The sequence below is a fragment of the Onychostruthus taczanowskii genome, unplaced genomic scaffold, assembly GCF_017590055.1.
Source record: "Onychostruthus taczanowskii isolate IOZ18803 unplaced genomic scaffold, ASM1759005v1 scaffold74, whole genome shotgun sequence".
Taxonomy (NCBI): domain Eukaryota; kingdom Metazoa; phylum Chordata; class Aves; order Passeriformes; family Passeridae; genus Onychostruthus; species Onychostruthus taczanowskii.
In genome coordinates, this window is record NW_024505229.1 from 2,324,263 (window position 1) to 2,346,318 (window position 22,056).

Sequence of the window (22,056 nt, forward strand, 5' to 3'; positions counted from 1 at the left end):
AGCAAAAGGCAGAGCCGCGGGGGCGATGGGAGCCAGGTGGGACCCGGCAAAGCCGCCTCGGGGAACAGGTAGAAAAAAACCCCGAGAACTGCCGGGAAAAGTCAGGGAGCACCGGGAGGGACCCCGCCGCGGCGCTTACCTGCTCCAGCCGCGGCGGGGGATGCTGCCGATCCACGGGTGTTTGCCCCGGTTCCTGGGAGTCCTTTCCATGCCCCCATCCCTTCACTAATGATCCTTCGGAGTTCCTTCCCCTCCCCATTATCCCAGGAATTGTACAGCTGTTTCCCAGCTGCCGCCTTCCCCAGCGCCGCCAAATCTTTCGGGGGGTGTCAGTTTAGGAAGGAGTGGGAGAAAAATATCTGTATCTTCCCTTTGTCCCCCGGTGCCGCTGTGTTTATTTAGCTACGTGCCTGTATCCCGCTCCTTCCTGCCTTTTCCTTCTTTCTGGATATTTATTTATTTGTCTCCAACGCCAAAACCCGTGGGTCACTTGGAAATGCGCCGCGCTGCCTTTGAGAAAAGGGGAGAAAAATCCCAAACTCGATGCTTTATGCAGCAGGATTTTATTTTGGTCATTTTTTCCTTAATTTTGGTTGTATTTTGGTCTGCTCTTTGGTGAGATTTGGGTTTGAATGATTAAAACCCTCCAGCCCAGCGGCTGAGCCCTTTGGAGGCCAGAGCAGGGAGGAAACGGCAATTTGGCCTCATTCCTTTGCCGTTATCCATGACCAGACAGGTCGGTACTGAAAGGGACAAGGAGCAATCGCCCCCCCAAACCTCCCCCAAATTACAATTCCTTATTAATTCAAAGCAGCTGGATTGGGGCTTGGCGGCTCCATAGCCCCCAAATTGCCTTAATTAGAAAACAACCAAAAATCCAAACGGAAAGGCCGGAAAAGGCCGTGGTGGGGGCTGCTTTGGGGAGCCCTGGGGGGTCTGCAGGGATGGGGACCCCATTTCCTCACCCTGTTGGGATGTGCTGGGGAGCAGGATCCATCCCAAAGGAGGCATTTCCCCTCCTGGCCGTGGGCCTGATCCTGCCCCTCTGAGGTCCTCACCTGCAGGAACCCCAAACTGCAGCTGGTGACTGGGCTGGGATCAGGGCAAACCCAGCATTTTTAGGTTGTCCTCTCCCCAGGTGACACTTCTGTGTCCCCTCAGCAGATGGGGACCCCAAGGCATCCCTCTCCATCTGCTAATTCCCTGCACACTTCTCCTTTCCCTGCTCAGCCCACCGGGGTCCCAACAGCACCCAGAATCTTTTGGAGCTGCCAAGCTCCGGGTGTCCCCATGTGGGGACAAAGGATCCTCCTGGGGGTACAGAGGTGGCCCCCAAAACGCATGGCAGGGATTTTCCTCATGATCCAATTCCATCATGAACCCAGCAATGCAGCAGCACTGAAGGGAAGTGGGGACCCCCCAGATTTCTTGCTCGGATCCCAGAGGAGGGTGAGGAAAGGGAGCTCTTCTTCAGCAGAAAAAGCAGAGCGGGATTTTTTTACTCCTTTCCAAGAGTTTTCCCGGGAGCTGCAGCTCCAGGGAAGGGCTGGCTCAGGGGCACAGAGCCCCCCTGAACTATCTGGGGCACAGGGGGCAGCATATGGCCCAGAGCCAGGCTGGGTTTGGGGTCACTGCTGGGCCCTGTGGCTCTGCTCTGGGCTCTGAGCCAGGCTGAGGCACCAGCCTGGGCAGGAGGGGAGTGGGAGGAGAGGCGTGAGGAATGAGGAGAGTGGAGCAAAACTGTCTGCAAATAAACCCCTGTGCACACCTCCTCTGCCCCGTCCCCACGCAGTCACAGCATCCCAGTGGGACCCTGAGCACCCGCTGCTCCAGCCAGGCTTTCCTCACCTCAGAGGCTTTTCCTGCCCACAGCTCCCGCAGCGAGCCTGGGTTTCACCCTTCTCAGGGATGGATTTCACCCTTCTCAGGGATGGATTTTGCTCTTCTCAGGGATGGATTTCACCCTTCTCAGGGATGGATTTTGCTCTTCTCAGGCATGGATTTGCCCTGCTGTGTGTCCATGCTGAGCCCTTTCTCCTGGGGCAGTACCTCGACATCCCCTGGGATGGGATGGGATGGGATGGGATGCCAGGGCTGTGGCACAGACAGTTCTGGGCTTCCTTGGCACTGTTAACACCCCCTGGTGCTGTGCCTCTCCCCCCCAGGTGAGAAGGGCTGCAAAGGTGGGTTCCAGGCGATTCCCACCACCTGCAGAGTCCCCCCGAAAGCCCCGGAGGACTTGGGGTGCCCACTGGCTGCACCCCTGGGCAGCCTCCGGGACTACGGGATCCCCGAGCTCCCCGAGCCCCTGGGCAAGAGCAAGAGCAAGAAGAGGAGGAACAGGACGACCTTCAGCACGTTCCAGCTGGAGGAGCTGGAGAAGGTTTTCCAGAAGACGCATTATCCCGACGTCTACGCCCGGGAGCAGCTGGCACTGCGCACGGACCTGACCGAGGCCAGGGTGCAGGTATGGGCACAGAGGGACTGGCATGGGCACCCTGGGGGCTGCCAGGAGGGGAGATTCTCCTGCCTGCAAGGTGGTGCTGAGATAGAAGCTGTTTTCTCATGAAAATGCTAAATCCCAGATGGAAAATCTCAGGCCACACACCCTCTGCTGTGGTGCGGGTGTTGGTTGCTTCTGAATCCTCTGCGCTCCCCCCCAAACAAGCACCCAAAGGGTGGGAAGAGCCAAAATTTGGGAGGTCAGTGTCAACCCCCCCGCTCAGAATGCCCTGATTGTGATGCCCCCCGTGCAGCCATCATTCCCAGCCACCCTCCCCAGCTCAGCTCCTCCGGTCCCAGCTCGGCAGAGGAATCCCGGGAGCTCCGCGAGGGTGCAGCTGGGGTGGCACGTCCTGGGACGTGGGGCAGGACGGGACCGACCCTCCCTCCCCGGGAGCTGCTTCCAGGGATGTCCCCATGCGGTTTGAGGCTCCAAGTGGGAAGAGGCAGCTGCAGGGGGTTCTCAGCAGAGAGGAAATTAAGGTGGAGGGTAGGGAAGTGAGCAGGGAGCACCCGCTAGGAGCTGCCATCCCCAGGAGCAGGAATGGGGACAAGGCACAGGCAGGGGAAGCGTCCCCAGGAGCCCACCAGAGCCTCCGAACCCAGATTTGGGGTGGACTGAGATGAAACCACCCGTAGCCACGAGAGCCTCAAGCCAAGTATCCCGGTAGGGCATCCTCCTCTCTGGGAGGTGCTGCTGGGGTTGTCCCCACCCCAGCACGGAGGGGACATGCAGACATGGCACCTGCACCCAAAAAGCCTCATTCTGCAGCAAAATCTGGGATCAACGAGTCCCAGAAGCAGCAGGGAAAGGAAGGGGGAGCAGGACGGATCATTTTTGGTGCGGGACAAGATATTCCTGGTGTTGGTAAAGGCCAGGGTGCTCCAGCAGCGTCCTTTGCTCGGCCCCGGCTCCCCGGAGCGCTGGGGCACCGTGCCCGGCCCTGCTGCTGCTGGGAGCAGCGCGGAGCTCGGCTGGAGGCTGCCGCGGGCGGGGGAAGGGTCCCCGCACCTCAGCCCCCTCCTCCTTCCCCAGGTTTGGTTCCAGAACCGCCGGGCCAAGTGGCGGAAACGGGAACGGTACGGGAAAATCCAGGAGGTGAGAGATGGCTCGGGGGCTGCTCCAGCCCTGTGTGCTCCCATTCCCAGGGGAGGGGTCCCACCGCACCTGGGGGAGCCCCACATCACCCATTCTTGCCCCCCCACATCACCCGTTCCTGCCCCTTCTTCCCGGTTTTCCCCACCCCTGGGAGAAGTGCGGCCCGGGATGGAAAAGAGGGAGGATCGTATTTTGCACAGGCAGGAAGATGCTGCTCTACGTCCCACTCCATTGCCCTCTGGGGCAGGTTTTGGGGTGTTCCTCCTGAAGACCCCCTTTAGCTCTCTCCGTGCTTCCTGCCCCCCTTTTCTGCAAAACTGCCTTTCCTCCCCCAGTATTGAAAAGCATAAAAATAATTTAAAACTCTTCACGCACATCCCTGAAGCCAAACTCTCCCGGGGGGAATAATTCAACCAGGATTCAACCCCCCCAAGGGCAGAAAACAGAGCAAAGGCATCGCTCCCTTTGCACCCCGTGGTGGGGGGGATTTGAGGGGGGATCCAACAGGGGTGGGAGGAATCACAGGTGGGATAAGAGGAATCCTGAAGGGGGGCAGTGGGATCTAAGGCAGAATACGAGGAAACTGAGCGGGGTGTGATGTCCCCACCCTCATTTTGGTTTTTTTATTGTTGTTGTTGCTATTTCAGCTGCAGAACAACCTGTGGCCGAGCCCTGGGAGCCCCCCGGGGCTGCTGCCCCCCGAGACCATCCCGTCCCCCTGCATGTCCCCGTACCCCCCCGCTCCCAGCAATGGCTTCGTGGGCATTCCCGCTTCCCCGGGCCCCCACCCCGGCATCAACAGCCTCTACCCCCTGCACGGGCTGCCCCCGCCGGGCCTGGCCCCCCACCCCTTCGAGCCGCCCGCCCAGCACGACTACAAGGCGCCCGCCCTGATGCCGCTGAGGATGAGGAGCAAAGAGGGCGCCGGGAGCCTCCTGAACTGGGCCACCTGATCCCCCCGCGGGACGGACACGGAGCCCCCCGGAGGGCATCCCCCAGCCCAGGGAGGGGGGCAGCGTGGTGGGGCCACCTTCACCCCTCTCTGCACACCCCGAGCTTCCCGCATCCAGCACGATGTCGCTGCCCCCACCCCCGCTGAGAGGGGCCCAAGGGGGGCTGTGGGGAGGAAAAAGAGGAGCCCCCAAACCCAGGCTGCTCCAGCAGGGCTGGCACTGCAGCTCGGCACCCTGGAAATGGCTCCCCAAATTTCCTGAGCCCTCCCAGCACCTTCGGGGGTTTGATGGAGATTCCACCCCCACCGTGTGTGCCCCCTGCCCCAGCTGGGCACTGCCAGCTGTGGGTGGGACTGAGGAGGGACTGTGGAGCACCAGGGCAGCAGAGTTCTGGGGGCAACTCTCCCCTCCCCAGCTGAAATTTGGCCGCTCACCCCCTGCCCAGCACAACCAGCAATGGCAGAAATTGGGCTTTTCCTCTCCCAGTCCCATACTGGGAAGACTGGGCTGGGACAGTTGCTGGTACTGGGGGTTACTGGGGGCAGGGCCAAGGCACCCCAAAGCCCCCCCAGAGCATCACAGCTCATTCTGCTCCCTCTTGGAAGGGAAATAAGGCCCTGGCACAATAAAACATCCCAAATTAAGGCTGTTTCCCTGGCAGGGGTCACCCTGTCTCAGGAAGGAGTTTTAATCCCAGCAGGTGAGAACCCTCCCAGGACTGCAGCTGGGGTGTTGGGGCACAAATGGGTAATTTGGGGAGTGGGAGGGGGTTTGTTCTGCATTTTGCAGGGTTCTGAATATTAGTGATGGTACCTGCAAGGCCAGTAATGAGGGGGCACCTCATCTGCTCTGGGGGTCACCAGGGGGGCTCCCCAAGTTCCCCCAAGTGCCAGTGTGTCCTGTCCCCCCCTTCACCCACTGTGGCCTCCCCCACTGCAGGAAAACACCAAAACATGAAGCCAGGAATGATCCTGTTCACCCAGCACCAGGAGATGCTGGCACCCTCCCAGGGACACTCTAGGGCCAAACCCCCTCCCTGCAAAATCTACATCCTGATGGGGGGATACCCCTGTGGGGCACCTGGATCCCCTCGGGGAGGCACCAAACCTGCTGTTCCAGCCCAGCCTGGAAAAGCCCAAGGTTTTCAGCCAAGCCCTGGCAGCCTGGGCACAGCCTGGCCACAGTGGGTGCCACAGGAGGCAGCCCAGGGCTGCCCACCCTCACCCAGGACATCTCACACCCCCTCCCACTGGTGGGGATTTTGTTATTCATTTCTAAACAATAAACCACATTTTTCATAAGTTAATTATGGCTCCAGCAGCCCTATAAAGCCAGGGGGGCTGGGGATGGAGACTCCCAACAGGCTCCTCAGGCCTGTTCTGGTGCTGGGAATGGGGTTTGGGAGGCAGGATGGTGCTGGAGGACTCAGGTTGGTGCCAGGGGTGGGTACATCCCTGGCAGGACCCTGGGGGCACATCCAGCAGAGCTCTGTGGTTGAGGATGAGGAGGGCAGTAAGAAAATCCAAAGTGCCTCAGAAATCCCCATTTAAAACATCTGTCTTAGGGAGGATAAAATCCATTTGTCTCCACTGAGAGTTGGACTTTGCCAGGACTTGATGATCCCTTGAAATGTGGGATGAAGGATGAGGTTTGGGATGCTCAACACCCCAGCCACAATCAGAGTGCTGCAGTCCTTGGGGCTGGAAAAGCCCTCTGGGATCAGCCCAGCCCAGCAGCACCACAGTGTTTCCTTGTAAACCACATTCAGGGGTTACTGGGGTGCAAAGTGGTGCTGATGGAGCTGAGGGAGCTTTGCAGTGTCCTGAGCAGGTCCAAGGCTGAGGAGCAGGGTGAGCAGGGATTCCTGGAAGTTTTACTCATCATTAAAGCAAGCCAGGGCAGCATTTCCTTCTCTGTGCCTCTCCTGAAGACACATCCACACCTGGCTCTGTGCTGCCCACAGGATCAGGTGCAGCACTGGGCATCCAGATGGATCCAGGGCTCCAGCTCAGTGTCACCCCAGGCTGAGGGGGAAGAGGCCAGGATGGGGACAGCTCCAGGCATGGATTAAGGGCATGTCACCATCCATGCTGTGCCCACAGAACTCTGATGGCTCACAAGGCTGAGTTTGCAGCTTCCAGGGCTGGGGCTGAGCATCCCCACAGCTGGATTCACTCCTGGAGCTCCACAGGCTCAGAATCTCAGAATGGGGTGGAATTGGTCCTGTACCAGTCTCCCTCTGCCCCCAACCATCCCTGCAAATCCCTGCCTCAAATCAGGGTGAAATCCCCAGGATTTCATCCCCCAGGGTTGCTGCTGCCCCTCTGCCAGGGAAACTGAGGCCAGGCAATGTGCAAAGCTGAGCTCTGGCAGGATTTGGTGTCAGGATCCTCTGCTGGAAGCAAGGACCAAAGAAAATCCCAGTGGTAACAGCACAGTGGTGTCAGAAATCCCAGGACAGAGCTGGGGGAGGGTTCAGTGAATGGGACAGGCAAATGCCTGGGAGAATCTGCTCCCCCCGAGGCCACCAGCCCCCCCCAACCAACAGACCTGGGTGCAAGGTAAGATTAAACCTGCTGGGGAGGGGCCATGTACCACCCCAGGTCTGAGGGATGAGTGGGGACAAGGACATGGGATGAGGAACTCTCATCCCAGCCCAACTCCAGGCAGGAGGGACAGGGACATGGACAGAGCCCAGCCACGCTCAGGGCAGAGGTATCACCAAATATATATAATATATGTACAGCTCCTGCACCCCTCGTGGGGTGAGGGGAGGCCACCCCAGCCCCTCAAGCCCCCACAGGCCCCCTAACCCCCCAGAGGGGCTGGGCAGGGCCAGCCTGGCGTCCCACCCAAGGACCCCACTCCCACACTGCCACCTGCTCCCCCTTCCTGGCTGGGGGGCACGAGAAGGGCGGTGCCTCTGAAAGCATCACATTGGGGTGGGCATTGATCCCCCCCAAACAGGAAACCCCCAGGGCACCCCCAGCTTTGGGATGAGCCTGGAAGGAGGCAGAGGGGCAGGATGTGGTGTCAGCGAGGATCCCCCCAGCTCCATCCTCTTCCCAAGCCCACCACAACAGCACAGCCACCCAGAGACCCCCCCAAACCTCACTGCCCTGCCCTGACAGCAGGTCAGCCTCGAGCTCTCCAAGCAACCCATCCTGCCTCCCTGTGTCCATCACTGCAGCAGCTCCTCCCAGGAGATGGGCCTGGAGAAGACCTCCCTCTCCAGCCAGAGGTCGTAGTTGACCTGGAAATCCTCGGGCAGCTCCACACGCTGGCCCAGCACGCTCTGCAGGCAGTTGTCCACGGGCACGAAGTCGGGGTTGCCGTGGGCACGGTCGTAGCGCCGCGAGTTGAAGCGCTCGATGCTGGCACGCAGGGCACACTCCTCTGCCTGGAAATCCCAGGGACGGGCATCCAGGTCTGGGAACAGGGATGAGGGTGGTCAGAGCGGAGCTGGGGACTCCTCAGCCAGCCCAAAGCCCTCGGTGTGGTGGTGCAACCTCGGCCAGACTGAGCCCCATGCGGTTGCTCGCTCATTCCCCCACCAGCCAGAGCAGGGAAGAATCAGGAGGGTAAAGGCTGGAAAACTGGTGGGTTAGGATAAAGGCTGCTAATAAAGAAGGCAAAAGCTGTGCAGCACAAGGAAAGAAAAACAAGGAATTAATTCCCCACTTCCCACAAACAGGCAGGTGTTCAGCACCTTCAGGAGAACAGGCTCCCATCCCAGGGAATGGTGACTTGGATGACAAACACCATCACTCCCAACACTCCCCAATTTCTCCTTTTCCCTCCACTTTATATCCTGAGCACGATGTCCCAGGGTCTGGAATATCCTTTGGTTCTGCCTCCTCCCAGCAATCCATAGACCCCCAGCCCCCTGCCACTTAGGAAAAGTCTTTGTAGGTACTTCAAAGTGCAGAGCCAGGAATCACCAGCAGCTCCACCACCACTTCCAGCATTCCCACCACAGGGAAACAATCAAAATGAAGCCAGGAATGGGGGCTCCTTTTGGCCCCACTTGCCTCAGCACCAGCACTGGTGCACCCCAAAGAATGTTCCTGGGCCAAAACAAAACCCCTGAAACTGCAATGCCACCCTGTCCCAGCTCCCATGTCCTGATGGTGGGAGGGGGACACCCCATTGGGGCACCTGGACCCCCTCAGGGAGGCACCAAACCTGCTGTTCCAGCCCAATTTAGGCCAAAAAGCGTTTTCAGCCCAGACCTGGCAGAGCCCTGATCCCTGCAATGTCACCACCCAAAATCCCTCCCACACCCAGACATGCTGGACTGTGTCTGGCTCAGCTGGAGTTTGTTTTCCCACAGGAGTCCTGCCACTGCTGGGCTTTGCAGTGGGAGCTGGCAAGGTTTTGGGAGCTCACCAGTATTTTGGCTCTGCTGGGCAGAGCTGCCACAGCACCAGCACTGTCTCCCAAAATTCCCACTCCATCAAGCACACACAAGTGGGCAAGATCCTGGGAGGGGACACAGGCTAGCTGGCCCAAATTAGCCAAGGGAATATTCCAGATTCTGTGATGTCAGATCAGATATAAAAGCTAAGGAAAGGAGGAGAAATGATGGGGCATTTGTTATTTAAAATGTGCCTCCCAGAGCAGCAGCTCCACGTGCTGCTGCCTGGCTTCTCCAAAGTGGCTGAACAACACTTGCTGATGGGAAGTAGAGAACAAACCCATTTTTTTTTCTGCTCTTGCTGTACTAAATTACCTTATTTCAACCTACTAGTCATTCCCCAGCTGATTTTCTCTGTCCTATCCAGATGGGAAAGGATAGAGCAGCTCAGTGGGCACCTGCTCAAGCTCACCCAGCCAAGGTCCACTAAGGTCAACCCAGCACAGCTGAGCCTGGCTTCTCCAAAGTGGCTGATCACTTGCTGATGGGAAATATAGAACAAACCTGGTTTTTTTTCTGCTCTTGCTGTACTAAATTACCTTATTTCAACCTACTAGTAATTCCCCAGCTGATTTTCTCTGCCCTATCCAGATGGGAAAGGATAGAGCAGCTCAGTGGGCACCTGCTCAAGCTCACCCAGCCAAGGTCCACTAAGGTCAACCCAGCACAGCTGCCCAAGCCCCAGGCATCAAAGGGCAAGCTGGGGGCACAGCCCCTGGAGCAGGAGGGCTGGGGATGCCAGGGGTGCCACAGCCCCTGGAGCAGGAGGGCTGGGGATGCCAGGGGTGCCACAGCCCCTGGAGCAGGAGGGCTGGGAATGCCAGGGGTGCCAGGATGTACCGTTGCCGTAGGCCCAGTCGTCGTTGAGGCGGTGCCGCACTTTCTGGTAAATGGCTGACATGGTTTTCATGTTGCTCTTCCTCCACTGCCTGCCCAGGTACTTGGTCTGCACCTTGAGCAGCTTCAGCACGTAGAGCTGCATCATGGCCTGCTTCACCTTCAGAGCCCGCTTCAGGATCGGCGCCGACTTGAACACCACCAGCATCTGCCAGAACATTCCCAGATCCAGCTGGGATGGATTCCTGGGCCAACCCCTCCTCCATTCCCCTGCTCAAGCCCTGGGTTGTCCCAGGTTATCCCCAGTGCAGGTGCCTGGCCAATGCTGAGTTCCAGAACGTTCCCAGCCCTCACCATGGTGCGGGAATGCTTCCACTTGGTCAGCTTGTTCAGGATGCGCAGGAGGTTTATGCAGGAGAAGAGGTTCCGCCAGCAGAACTGGTTGTTGTCTCCAGCCTCCTGTAGGGAAGGAGATGCAGGGTCAGGCAAGGGATTGGAGAGGGGATGGGGAGAGGCTGGGGTGATCTGAGGAGCCACGTCCAAAGGGGACAGCACAGCATGTGGGCATGGAATCCTCCAATCATGGAATTAAGATTGGGAAAGCCCTCTGAGATCATCAAGTCCAACTCTTCCCCCAGCACTGTCAAGGCCACCAGTAATCCCTGTCCCCAAGTGTCACATGCACACCCACACGTTTTCTGAACACTTCCAGAGATGGTGACTCCAACACTGCCCTGGCCAGCTTGTACCAGTGCCTGACCATCCTTTTCACAAAGAATTTTTCTCCAGTATCCAACCTGAACTTCCCCTGGCACAGCTTGAGGCCATTTTTGCTTGTCCTGTTCCCTGGGACAAGAACCTGAAACCCCAGCTCCATCCTCTTGTCAGGCAGTTGTGGTGAGCCAATAGATTCCCCCCTGAGCCTCCTGTTCTCCAGGCTGAATCCCCCCAGCTCCCTCAGCCACTCCTGGTGCTCCAGCCCCTTCCCCAGCTCCATTCCCTTCCCTGGACACACTCCATCCCAGCAGACACCTGCCATTCCCACCCCCATCCCCATCCCCAGAATCCCAGGAGCTGAGCACAGGAGAGCTGAGGGTGCAGGGGCTGGGTGCTGGAGCCCTGCTGTGTCTCTGCATCCCAAATTCCCTGGGCAGCACCCCAGGCACCAGGACTGTCACAGCAGGAGGACTCACCAGGCTCTCTGCCGTCAGCTCTGGCAGCTCATGCACAACACAGTAGGGGTAGTCCAGCACGGAGATGCTGCAGGAAGGAGAGGGGTGCTTGTGCTGTTGCCCCAGATTCCCCCTGGCCTGGGGGGCAATGCAGCCCCCACTTCCCACACACTGCAGATGAGCAGTGTGGGAACTTTGCAGCTCTGCCTGAGCCACTGCCAGGGAGGGACTGCAAAGAGGCCAGAGAAACAGGGACCCCTCCCAACATCCCCCAGGAATGCAGGTGGGCAGCCTCCTCCTCACCTGTTCTTGGCAGTGATGTAGGACATGATGTTCTGGTTGAAGAACTTGAGGATGAGCGGGATGCAGTTGGCAAAGACCAGGTGCTGGGCCATGTACTCAAACTGGGGAGGAGAAACGTGGGTGAACAGGGACCCACTCAGGGTCCTGCCATGCCCAGAGACCTGTGGGCACAGCTGGACCCCAGCCCACCTCACCTGGTAGATGTGGTTGAGCTTGAAGTGTTTGAGCAGGAGCAGCAGCACAGCAGAGATGGCCTTGACGATGATCTCCTTGTGCCGATTGACATCCACACCCAGCTTCATGCTCTGCAGCACAGTGGTCCTGGGGGACACAGAGGGACACGATCAGGAGGAATTCTTCCCTCTCAGGGTGACACAGGCTGTCCAGGGAAGCTGTGGCTGCCCCATCTCTGGAAGTGTCCAAGCCCAACCTGCTCTAGTGGAAGGTGTCATGTCCCCCAAGGAGCCCCCGCCCACACCAGGTCACTCCCCCAGCTCCCTCCCATCCCTCCTTCCCTTCCCACTCCCAGCCAGCTCCTCTGCTCCACAGGCACTCACGGCATCTCCTCGGGCAGGACATCTGCCAGGATGTTGATGGAGTCTGTCTTGGCTTTGGAGGTGGGGGCTGCAGCCAGGAGGATCTTCAGCAGAGCAATCTGGGAAGAAGGGAGAGATGGAGGGGGAATGGGAGCTGCAGGGGACTGGCACCAGGCCCTTTCCCCACTGCAGGAGGGAGGAACAGGGCAGGGCCAGGGGGTAAAAACTTGGGAAGGGACTGATCCAGGGGATCCCAGTGCTCCCCAGCTCACCATGTACTGGGGCAAGCTGGGCAGCAGGCCCTGGTACAGGATCTCTGCAGGGACTTGCTCCACTTCCTCTTCCCCCTGGTGCCAGGAGAGACCAGAAAACCTCATCCCAGGAGCTGCCACCAGCACCATGGAGTATGAGCCCATGGAGTAAACCCAAATCCTGCCCCAACCCCCTCTGCCCCAGCAAAACAAACCCCTCAGCTGTGCCAAAAAAAACGTGGCAGGACCAAGTGCCCCCAACTCCCAGCCCAGGATCTCCATCCCATCCCATCCCATCCCATCCCATCCCATCCCATCCCATCCCATCCCATCCCATCCCATCCCATCCCATCCCCACACTCACTCCGGAGAGCGGGGAGCGCAGGAACTCCTCTTCCATGTGCACCTGCACCTCAGCAATGGATGTGTACTTGTGCTGCAGGGGGACAGGGTGGAGTCACCATGGTTCCCCAGTGCTGCCCCAGCCCCAGCCTGCTCCCACCACCCTGTTCCATCCCTCCCAGATCCCTGTCCAACGGGTGACCTGTGCAGGGTGGGAGCTGCTGGGCTCAGGTCTGCAACAAGGCCAGTGGGAAAGGGACGAAGACATGAAGAGAGGGATGGAACCCACTAAGAAAGGGATGGAACCCCCTAAGAAAGGGATGGAACCCCCTGAGGAAGGGATGGAACCCTCTGAGGAAGGGATGGAGCTCCTTAAGGAAGGGGCTCAGACAACCTGTGAGTCCAGGATGAGATGAAAGATTAAGGCTGCTCTCCCATCACTAGGTGGAGGAAGGGGAAAAGGTTAGGAAAATGCACCCTGAGCTGTGATGGGAACAGGGAGATGGGCAAGGGGCACCCATACAGCAGCAGGGCCTAGAGGAATTCCTTAACTCACCTGCTTCAGGGTGCGGATGCTCTCATGGATGGGCCTGGGCAAGCCCACCACGGTGTTGGTGTCACTAGAGGAGGGAAAGAGCCAGGCTGGGAGCAGGGCTGAGCACCCAGGGGTGGGGCAGAGACCACCCAGGGATGAAGCCATGGACCAGCCAGCCAAAGCCTTCCCTGCTGCCACGCAGAGACAAAAGCAGCCCCCAAACTGGCCTCCCCCACAGGTCCCCCATAACAGCAGCACTGGCTGGCTCTGCACCCACCTGCCCAGCGTGTAGCCGATGAATTTGCTGCGGCTGGATTCCAGGAACATCTCAATGTCCTTCTCCCTGCAGCAAAGGGAGAAGGAAACAGTCACACCAGCTGGAGCATCTGGAAGATGTCCAGCCAGGCACAGGGAAAGGCACAGCCCAGGCAACAGGGAAAAGCCTTGTGGTCTGGTAAAGGATGTCCAGCCAACCTCGCAAGAAAACAGCCATCAAAGTGATCACCCCATCCCAAACACCTTCCCTACTTCCCTGCTGAGATTCCCAACATCCAAGAGCCTCCGTTTCCCTGACCCTGCTCCAGTTCTCCCAACAGGGAGATCCCGGACTCACCGGACCTTGGGGGCCCAGGGCAGCCCTTTGGGGCAGGTGATGCGGTCGCTGGGGGGGTGCTGGGTAGGGGGGGGCATCACTTCATCCCGTTCCAGGGGGAAGGTCTCTCCCTCCAGGCTGTTGTCATCATCATTTTCTTCTTCCTCCTCGCGGGAGTCGTCAGCTTTGTACGGATCCCTCTCGTTGAAGGCATCGAGGTTATCCTGCTTAATGAGGGCCTGGAGCGGGGAGAGCGGGAAGGGAATGTCCCAAAAACAAGCCCAGAGCCTGGCAGCGCCCTCCTTAATGTCCCTGTCCCCACCTTGTGCTCCCTCCGGCCGCGCTTCTGCTGCTGCTCGATGAGGTCGGAGGCGGAGGCGGGCGGGGAGGCCGCCCGCATGTTGCGGATCACCTGGATGCTGTCCTCGGGCAGGGGGGGCAGGCCCAGCATCTCCCTCTTCTCTGCCTTCATGCTCTGCAGCTCCTCAAACCCTCCCAGGGTGCACTGCAAGGGACACCACAGCATGCTGAGCATGGCACAGGGGGGCTCCAGGGACAGCTGCACCTGCCCCTCCCAAACCCACTTTGCAGGGTCACAGAATTGTTCAGGTTGGAAAAGCCCTCTGAGATCAGAGTCCAACTGCTCCTGCTGCACTGCCAAGGCCACCAGTAATCCATGATACCAGGTGCCACATCTGTGTCCTTTAAATCCACCTAGGGATGCTGACTCCAACATTGTCCTGGGCAGCCTGTGCCAATGCCTGACCACTCCTTCCATGAAAAAAACTTCCCAATATCCAACCTAAACCTCCCCTGCCACATTTTGATGTCATTTTCTCTGCCCTGTCCCTGTTCCCTGGGATCAGAGCCTGACCCCCACCTGGCTGTCCCCTCCTGTCAGGAGTTGTGCAGAGCCAAAAGATCCCCCCTGAGCCTCCTTTTCTCCAGGCTGAGCCCCCTGCAACTCCCTCAGCTGCTCCAGACCCCTCCCCAGTGACATTCCCCTCCCTGGACACACTCCAGCCCCTCAAAGTCTCTCTTGTCCCGAGGAGCCCAGATCCTCCCCCAGTTTGAAACAGGAGCTGCCTGTCCTGTGCTCCTCTTGCCATTGAGAGAGGCAGAAGGATGTCCAGGCATCCACAACTGTTCAGAACCTTCCCTTCCCCAGCCAGGGACCTTGCTTTGGGTCTATCCTTAGTATCCAGCTCCAGACACCAATATCCAATGCTTCCCTGTGGAGGAAAACCTGGGATTGGGTTTAAAGGAAAACTGAACACCAGAAAAAGAGGATGGAGCAATTACAGCCAACTCTGAGAGCAGAATTCCCTCCTCTGCCAAGTATCAAACCACAAATCCCACATCCCATGGCCTCTCCTTACCAGCACAGTCTTCCAGAGCAGAAGTAGCACCTTCTTCATGGGGAAGTGTGGAGCATGGCCACTGCAGAATTTGGTCACCATCCCAAAAAGCATGACAGAGAAGGGCTCGTTGTTGTACAGGGGGGCTCCTGGAACCACACAGCACCATTAGCCAGGAATTCCTCACCCCTGGCATTACCATGATCACCACTATGACCAGCTCCTGCACCCTCCTCCCCATTAGCTCCAAGATTCTCACCTCACCCCAGACAGCTCCCTCTCCCCTTCCAAGGCCTGATAAACTCTGTAATTTCTTACCTCTATGCTTAAGAGGAAACAACAGCTCAAATATTCTGTTTTTTTTCCCAGGGAGAGGACACCCAGCAGCACAAAAGGCTGGATGGCTTCCTCTGCTCACCTCCCTCTGCCCCAGAAGTTCTGCAGAAACCAACCCAGTGCTGCCAGTCACTATTACCCAACTCCTAGAGCCAAACCCCATGTCACTGTCTCCAGCCCTGGCAGCTCTATCCCTGCTCCTGGTCCTCACCCAGCTCTGCTCTGAAGGTTTGCCTCATGCTCTTCCACTCAGGCTTGTCCCCCTCGGCCTCCTGACGCACAGTCTCCACAATCAGGTACATGATGTTCAGCAGCACCCTGCAAAAACCAAGGCAGCTGAATCCCTGCCAGGGATAAATTATGGAAGCATTGCCAGCACCCAGGGCTCAGGGAGAAGCTGGAGCAACCCACACCACATCCACAATTCAGGTACCTGCTCCACACCAGTACACAGGCACTGGGGAGAAAAGTCTCTACAAGTCCAAACAAGAAAAAAAAAATCTGCTTTCCCAAATGTTACTGCTTTCATATCCCCAACCTGTCCCATTCCTGCTGTGCAGGCTGAGCACAACAGGCACCTGCAGGAGCTCTCAGAGCTGGGACAACTCTGGGACCCCTTCCAGTGCCTGCCTCAGCCTCCCAAAGCTCCCAGAGAACCCTGGACCCCCTCCTGGTCCCCCATTCCCACTCCATACCTGAGGTCGGTGCTGTCAGCCAGGGAAATGGCCGGTTTCCTCACGGCACTGGAACAGGCTGCACTGTTGCTGTGGAGGGAAAACAGCTCAGAGAGAAATTGGGGGAATTCAAACTCTGTCATGGGCACTCCACGTGCCAGCTCCAAACCCTGAGACAGACACTGCTGCCATGAACTCCCCGTTCCCAGCCATGTGAGGAGGAGCGGAGCTGCCTGTTTGCTGCCAGGCACTTTGATTCATGGGGAATTTCAGGAGAAATCAGGAATAATCCTACATTACACATCCACCCAGGACAACAGGAGTCACTCTGGTGAATTCCAGAGCCACTCCTGAAGTGTTTTCCCACAGTACTCACTCAATCTCCATGTTCAGCAGCTCCACCAAGGCGTTGAACGTTCCCACCTCCAGCAGGAGGAAGATGTTGTACCTCATCCAAGCCTGGACCTCGGCCTCGGAGCTGCACTCCCCGAAGGTGCCTGCGAGGAGCCCCTGCTGATGCCAGCCCCACAGACCCTGCCCCAGCACCACTGCCCACCCTCCAGACTGGGGAAACTGGGGTGCACAGCACGGAGCTGCCCTCCCTGGGTAACACAGTCCAGGCTGCAGAACTGGGACAACACGGGGAAAGCAGCCAAATTTTGGGCCAAACTGCTCAAAACTATCTGCTCCCATGAGACTCAGCTTGGTTCCAGACATCCCAGGTGGAATGGAATCCACAAGGAATGAAGATTCTTCAAAATATTACACAGTGAATAATTAGTAATTATCATATCATATTAATACTACATATTAATTATATTATATATTGATATATTACAGACAATATATATAACACATTGTGTATAATGTGTAATATATAATATGAATAACATAAACTATATATGATACATAATATATATTAAATACATACAGCATTTAATATATAAAGTATAAGCATATTAAATACACAATGCATTATATGTAAAACATATCATGTAAAATATATAATATATAATATATATTATACATAATATGTATTGTAGATTATAATGCATTATGTATTACATGTAGTATACATATAATAATTAAATATTTGTATGTATATACTATACATATGAGATTATATTGCACTATGTCTCATATATATAGTATACATATATAATTATAATACGCATTATATATGTAACACATAGTACAATATAATCTACAATACATATTGTAGATTGCATTGTAATCTACAATACATATTGTATCATATATACTATAATGTACATTGTATTATAACACATATTATAATACAATGTACATTATAGTATATACAATACAAAACTGTATCACCTACTGTATATTATATAGTATATATACTATATATAATGTATCAACACCTACTGTATATTATATAGTATATATACTATACATAATGTATAAAATATATATAATATATATAAGTATCTTTTATATATATCTTATATATATAAAACACATAAAGATATATAAAATATATATAAAGATATATACAAGATATATATATCTTTTATCTATATTATATGTATCTTATCTAGATCTTGTATCTAGATAAGATATATATCTAGATCTAGATCTTATATCTATAGATATCTCTACAGAAAATATATAAATATCTTATATATATCTTACATATATACAGATATATCTATATATCTTATATCTATATCTAGAGCTTATGTATATCTTATATGTGTATATATATAAACTTTATGAACATAAAGGAGTTCTATACTAAATATTTAAATATACACTATACATAAAACAGTTAACACACGCAATACAACACACACAGCTGCCTATCTAACTGCACAACCCTCTTGTACAATACATACAATATATACATGACAACAGAAGCCATTTCCCGTGGCTAGCAGGGGGAGCCGAGGGGCAGGCCGGTGTCACCTTGTGCCACGTAGAGGATGGCGCGTGCCACGCGCAGCCGCCTCTCGCGCGCCGTGACCTCCAGCCCGTCCAGCAGGCGCATGGCGTGCGTGCGGTGCTGCGTCCGCTCCAGCTCCGGCCACTTCTTGTCCCGCACTGCAAACCACAGCAGGGCTCTGGGGACGGGCTCGGCTGGGCACAGCAGAGCCAGGGAACGCTGGGGGAAGGACTGAGGGATGGCTCCTGCTGTGCAGCAGGGGATTGCAGCAGTCGTGGCATCACGGAACGGCCCGAGCTGCGCGGGACCACGAGGATCAGAGAGGTCAACCCCTGGTGCTGCACAGGACACCCCAAAATCTCACCGGGTCACTGAAAGAACTGTCCAAATGCTCCAGGAGCTCTGGCAGCCTCGGGGCCGTGCCCATTCCCTGGGGAGCCTGGGCAGTGCCCAGCACGCTCTGGGGGAAGAACCTTTCCTGATATCCAACCTAAACCTGCCCTGACACAGCCCCAGCCATTCCCTTGACTCCTGTCTCTGTCACAGGCAGCAGAGATTGAAGCTGCCCCTCAGAAGAAGCTGCAGACCCCAGTGAGCTCTGACATCAGGCTCCTCTTCTCCAGGAAGAGAAATCCCTGTCCCTCCCCCGGGAAGAGGAATCCAGAAAAAGATCCAGCTCTCACTGTGGATCCTGAAGTCCTCCTCGAAGCATTTTCGGTTGAGCAGGAACTCTGGTCCCTCTGTGTAGCTGTACAGCTCTGCCAAAAGAGGAGAAGCTCCAAAAGCCTGCAACGCAGCCCTGGGAACTGCAGTTTTAGCAAAATATCAAAATGTAATAAAACCCCACCCAGTGCAAGGCCAAAAATATGAACTACACATATCTTGCCCCTTTTAACAACAATACAACATTTAAATATAATAATAAAGCGATACTGGAATTGACAGAGTTCCTTTAATTGTACCAGGAGAGGAAATGATGGTTGATTAATTGATCCATCACAGAAGAATTCCTTACCTGACAGCTCTGCTGTCCATTTATCCGTGTCTGCATATTCAAACTCCAGGTCTGGCGACTCCGAATAGCCCTGAAAACACCGGGGAAAAATCAGTTCCATTACAGCATATTTCAAGAAAACCAAAACCCCTGAAAACACTCACAATTCACCTCATCCTCCTGCAAATCCAGGGCTGGTCTTCCTGATTTAGGGACCAAAAACATTCCTGCAGCAGCACAAACGTTACCGAGGCAACTCCAGCCCACCTCCTGCGTCTCCAGTGCCGCATGGAGCCACTGCAGCACCCCCAGAGCACGGGGGGAGCCCCCAAAGCACAACAAACACGGCAGGACACAGGGAGAGGGTTCTCTGAGATCAGGGAGCTCTCAGAGCTCACCCATTTCACACAACATTGGGAAAATTTGGGCTATCCCCGTGCTGTCCCAGCAGATGGGATTAGTGAGGATGAAACAACTACAAACAGCTTTGGAGAAGCTTCAAAAACATCCAGGAGAATCTTTAGAGCACAAAATATCAGCTCCCTTTACAGAAGTCAAGAATATCGACCCACAGCATTTCTGGGCACCCAGCTTGAGTGGGGCAGGTGCACAGCAAGACTCTCACAAATTTCGGGATCCTGAGCACAGGGCAAATCCACACCAGAACTCTCCTGAATTATGAGGCTCCCGCTCCTGAGCACGGGGAGGATCCAGATCAGAATCCTCACCCACCCCTGAGTGAGGGGCAGACCCATACAAGAACCATCCCAAATTTTGGGGCACTCACTCCTGAGTGAGGAGCAGACCCTGAGCAGAATGCTCCTGAATTATGGGGCTCCCGCTCCTGAGTGAGGGGCAGATCCTGAGCAGAATTTTGGGACACATACTTCTGAGCACAGGGCAGACTCAGACCAGAACCCACTCAGGACATTCACCCCTGAGTGAGGAGCAGAGCCAGCCCAAATTTTGGGGCACATATTCCTGAAGAAGGGGCACACTCAGAACCAAAGCCACACAAATTCTGGGGCACACACCCCTGAATGAATCCACAAGCAGAACTATCCTAAATTTGGAGGCTCCCACTCCTGACCGAGAGGCAGGCCCACATCAGAATAATCCCAAATTCCAGGAGTCTGAGAGAGGGGTAGCTCCAACCACCTCAGATTCTCGAGATTCCCCCTCACATCCCTCCCCTGGCATTCCAGGGACCTTTCTGAGGAAGCCGTGGGAGAGAACGGCTCTGGGGCCACCCCAGGAATGAAACGCTTTGGAAAAGCCCCGGGATACCTCAGCTCCACACAACCCTCCGGCCCCACGGCTCAGGGTGAGCCCAGCACCGCGGGTGTCCCCGGGGGGGTTGGTCACCTCTCGCTGGAACCACCCTGCTCCGAGCACGGCAGCGGGACCCGACACCCCACCCGGGCTGGCACCGACCGGCAACAGCGAGAAAACCCCCGGATGGGCTGCGAGACCCCCGGGCCGGCCCTGTCACTCCCGTTTGGGACCGGCCGACCGAGCCACCCTCGCGGCCCAGCCCGGTCACGGCGGCCCGGACCTGGGGAAGGGATGGATGGATGGATGAAGGGGAAATCGGCACCGACCGAGACCGGGCAGGCTCCGGGCAGCCCCAGGGCCGAGCAGGCCGGGCAGGGAGAGCCTCTCGGCTCCACAGCCCGGGGCCACTGCGCCAGGGAACCGGTACCGAGGGAGCGGCCGGTCCAGGACCAGCCCTGGGACCAGCACTGGAGCACCGGAGCCAGCGGCCGAGCCGGTCCTGGGCTGCTCCCGGGGAAGGCGGTGCCCAAGCAGGGCTGGCAGAGCCGGACACTGGCACTCCCGGGCACCGGCACTACGGGCACCAGCACCCAGAGGGATCCACGAGCACCGGCACCACCGGGCACCGGCACCCACCGGACACCAGCACCGCCCCCGGGCACCGGCACCCACGGGCAGGCCCTGGACGAGGCCCGGCGCGGCCCGCCCCGCCCGGGAAGGCCGCCCCACTCCCGGCGGCGGCGGCGCTGACCTCGGAGTCCTTGCGCGGCGGCCGGGCCAGGTCGCGGCCCCTCCCGGGCGCGGCCGCCCCACCGCGGCCCTTGTTGTTCCCCGGGACCGGGACAGGGCCCGGCCCGGGGCCGCCGCTCGGCTCCATGTCGGCCGCTCCGCCGCGCCGACCTCTCGCGAGGACTCACCCCCTCCTCTCGCGGGAGCGGCAGGGAGAGCCGGGGCAGCGCCGCCGCCATGTTGGGAGTGGCACCCGGGGGAGCGCCGGTGTCTCCGGTGGGTACGATGCAGCTCCGCCGGCCGGCCCCGCCGTTCAGCCGTGGCGGCCGCGTCACGGCCGGCGCTGCCCGCCCCCGGCGGCCAGGGACGGCGCGACACACTGCCGGGCGGCGGGCTCCGCCCCCGCGCGGCCATCTTGGGTGCGGCGCGGCCCCGGGCGCGGCCATACTGGGTGTGGCACTTCCGCCTCGCCCCAGGGCGAGCCCGGGCGCTGGAGGCCGCCATGTTGGGAGTGGCAGGAACAGGCAGATCCCAAACTGAGGGGCCTGGAACAAAGGAATGCCCCAGGGACGGGGCTGGGGGGCTCAGACCCCAACACGGGGTGACCTGATAGGCTCAGAGGGGAGTCGGACCCGACAAAGGAACCGGACAGCGTTTAAACCACAAGCTAAGGTGTCCCGTTGGGCTTTAAAGAGGGCAAGAAGGCAAAACTCCAGAGCTGTGGCAACTCAGAAAATTCTGGCAGGACCCAATCCTCACCCCGAGATGGCCAAAGCGAGATTCCAGCCCTGCCCTTGGGCTCAGAAACAACTCAAGGTCCCCCCCAAGGCACCAAACAAACCACCCACAACCAAAAGCACTTCATTTTTCCTAATAGTTTAATTAGACTTTAATGATTTATTGCTCATCTGCAAGGATTAATATTGCATTCATTAAAAATCATTCCTATACAAAATAAACCTCTCGCTCCCGGCCCGCCGCTGCCGCCGCCATCACCCCCGGGCTCCCCCAGCATGGCTTATACAGACACAGAGCCCTTGGCCGAGATTCCACCCGGGACGGGTGGGAACGGGGACCCCCGGGCGTGGGGGGCTCACAGGGAAGGGGGGATGCTCCCGATCCTTCCCACAAACGCCCATCCCAGCGTGCTAAGCTGTCCCCAGGGAGGTCTGGGGGATGGTGGAAGGGACCCAGGTGATCCCTGGGATCCGTGGGGGAGCGAGGCAGGTGATCCCCAAAATCTAT

At 56.9% G+C, this 22,056-nt stretch overlaps 2 protein-coding genes across 4 annotated transcripts; one reads left to right on the forward strand and one right to left on the reverse strand.

Annotated features, from left to right (window-relative positions):
* Positions 1–2,134: 2,134 nt before the first annotated feature.
* ALX3 (ALX homeobox 3) lies at positions 2,135–7,131 on the forward strand (the record flags this gene model as incomplete). The annotated part of the gene is made up of 3 exons (XM_041422528.1): positions 2,135–2,467; positions 3,539–3,666; positions 4,245–7,131. Coding segments are annotated over 3 exons (771 nt in total), but the record flags the coding sequence as incomplete, so codon positions are not given.
* Positions 7,132–7,265: 134 nt separating this feature from the next.
* Positions 7,266–21,148, reverse strand: STRIP1 (striatin interacting protein 1). 3 transcript variants are annotated; one of them, XM_041422543.1, is made up of 21 exons: positions 21,000–21,148; positions 18,829–18,898; positions 18,497–18,571; positions 17,837–17,971; positions 16,284–16,404; positions 15,929–15,997; positions 15,445–15,551; positions 14,919–15,046; positions 13,862–14,044; positions 13,561–13,778; positions 13,225–13,290; positions 12,969–13,032; positions 12,435–12,506; positions 12,092–12,166; positions 11,841–11,938; positions 11,478–11,604; positions 11,284–11,384; positions 11,002–11,068; positions 10,163–10,267; positions 9,812–10,016; positions 7,266–7,983 (listed from the first exon to the last, which is right to left on the reverse strand). In XM_041422543.1, the coding sequence occupies exons 1-21, from the start codon at positions 21,048–21,050 to the stop codon at positions 7,736–7,738; spliced, it is 2,385 nt and encodes a 794-aa protein (XP_041278477.1). In that variant the 5' UTR covers positions 21,051–21,148; the 3' UTR covers positions 7,266–7,735. The 3 variants fall into 3 exon arrangements, with proteins under 3 accessions (XP_041278477.1, XP_041278476.1, XP_041278478.1); XM_041422542.1 differs by lacking the exon at positions 21,000–21,148 and adding an exon at positions 20,834–20,983; XM_041422544.1 differs by lacking the exon at positions 21,000–21,148 and adding an exon at positions 18,979–19,561.
* Between the last annotated feature and the right edge of the window lie 908 nt (positions 21,149–22,056).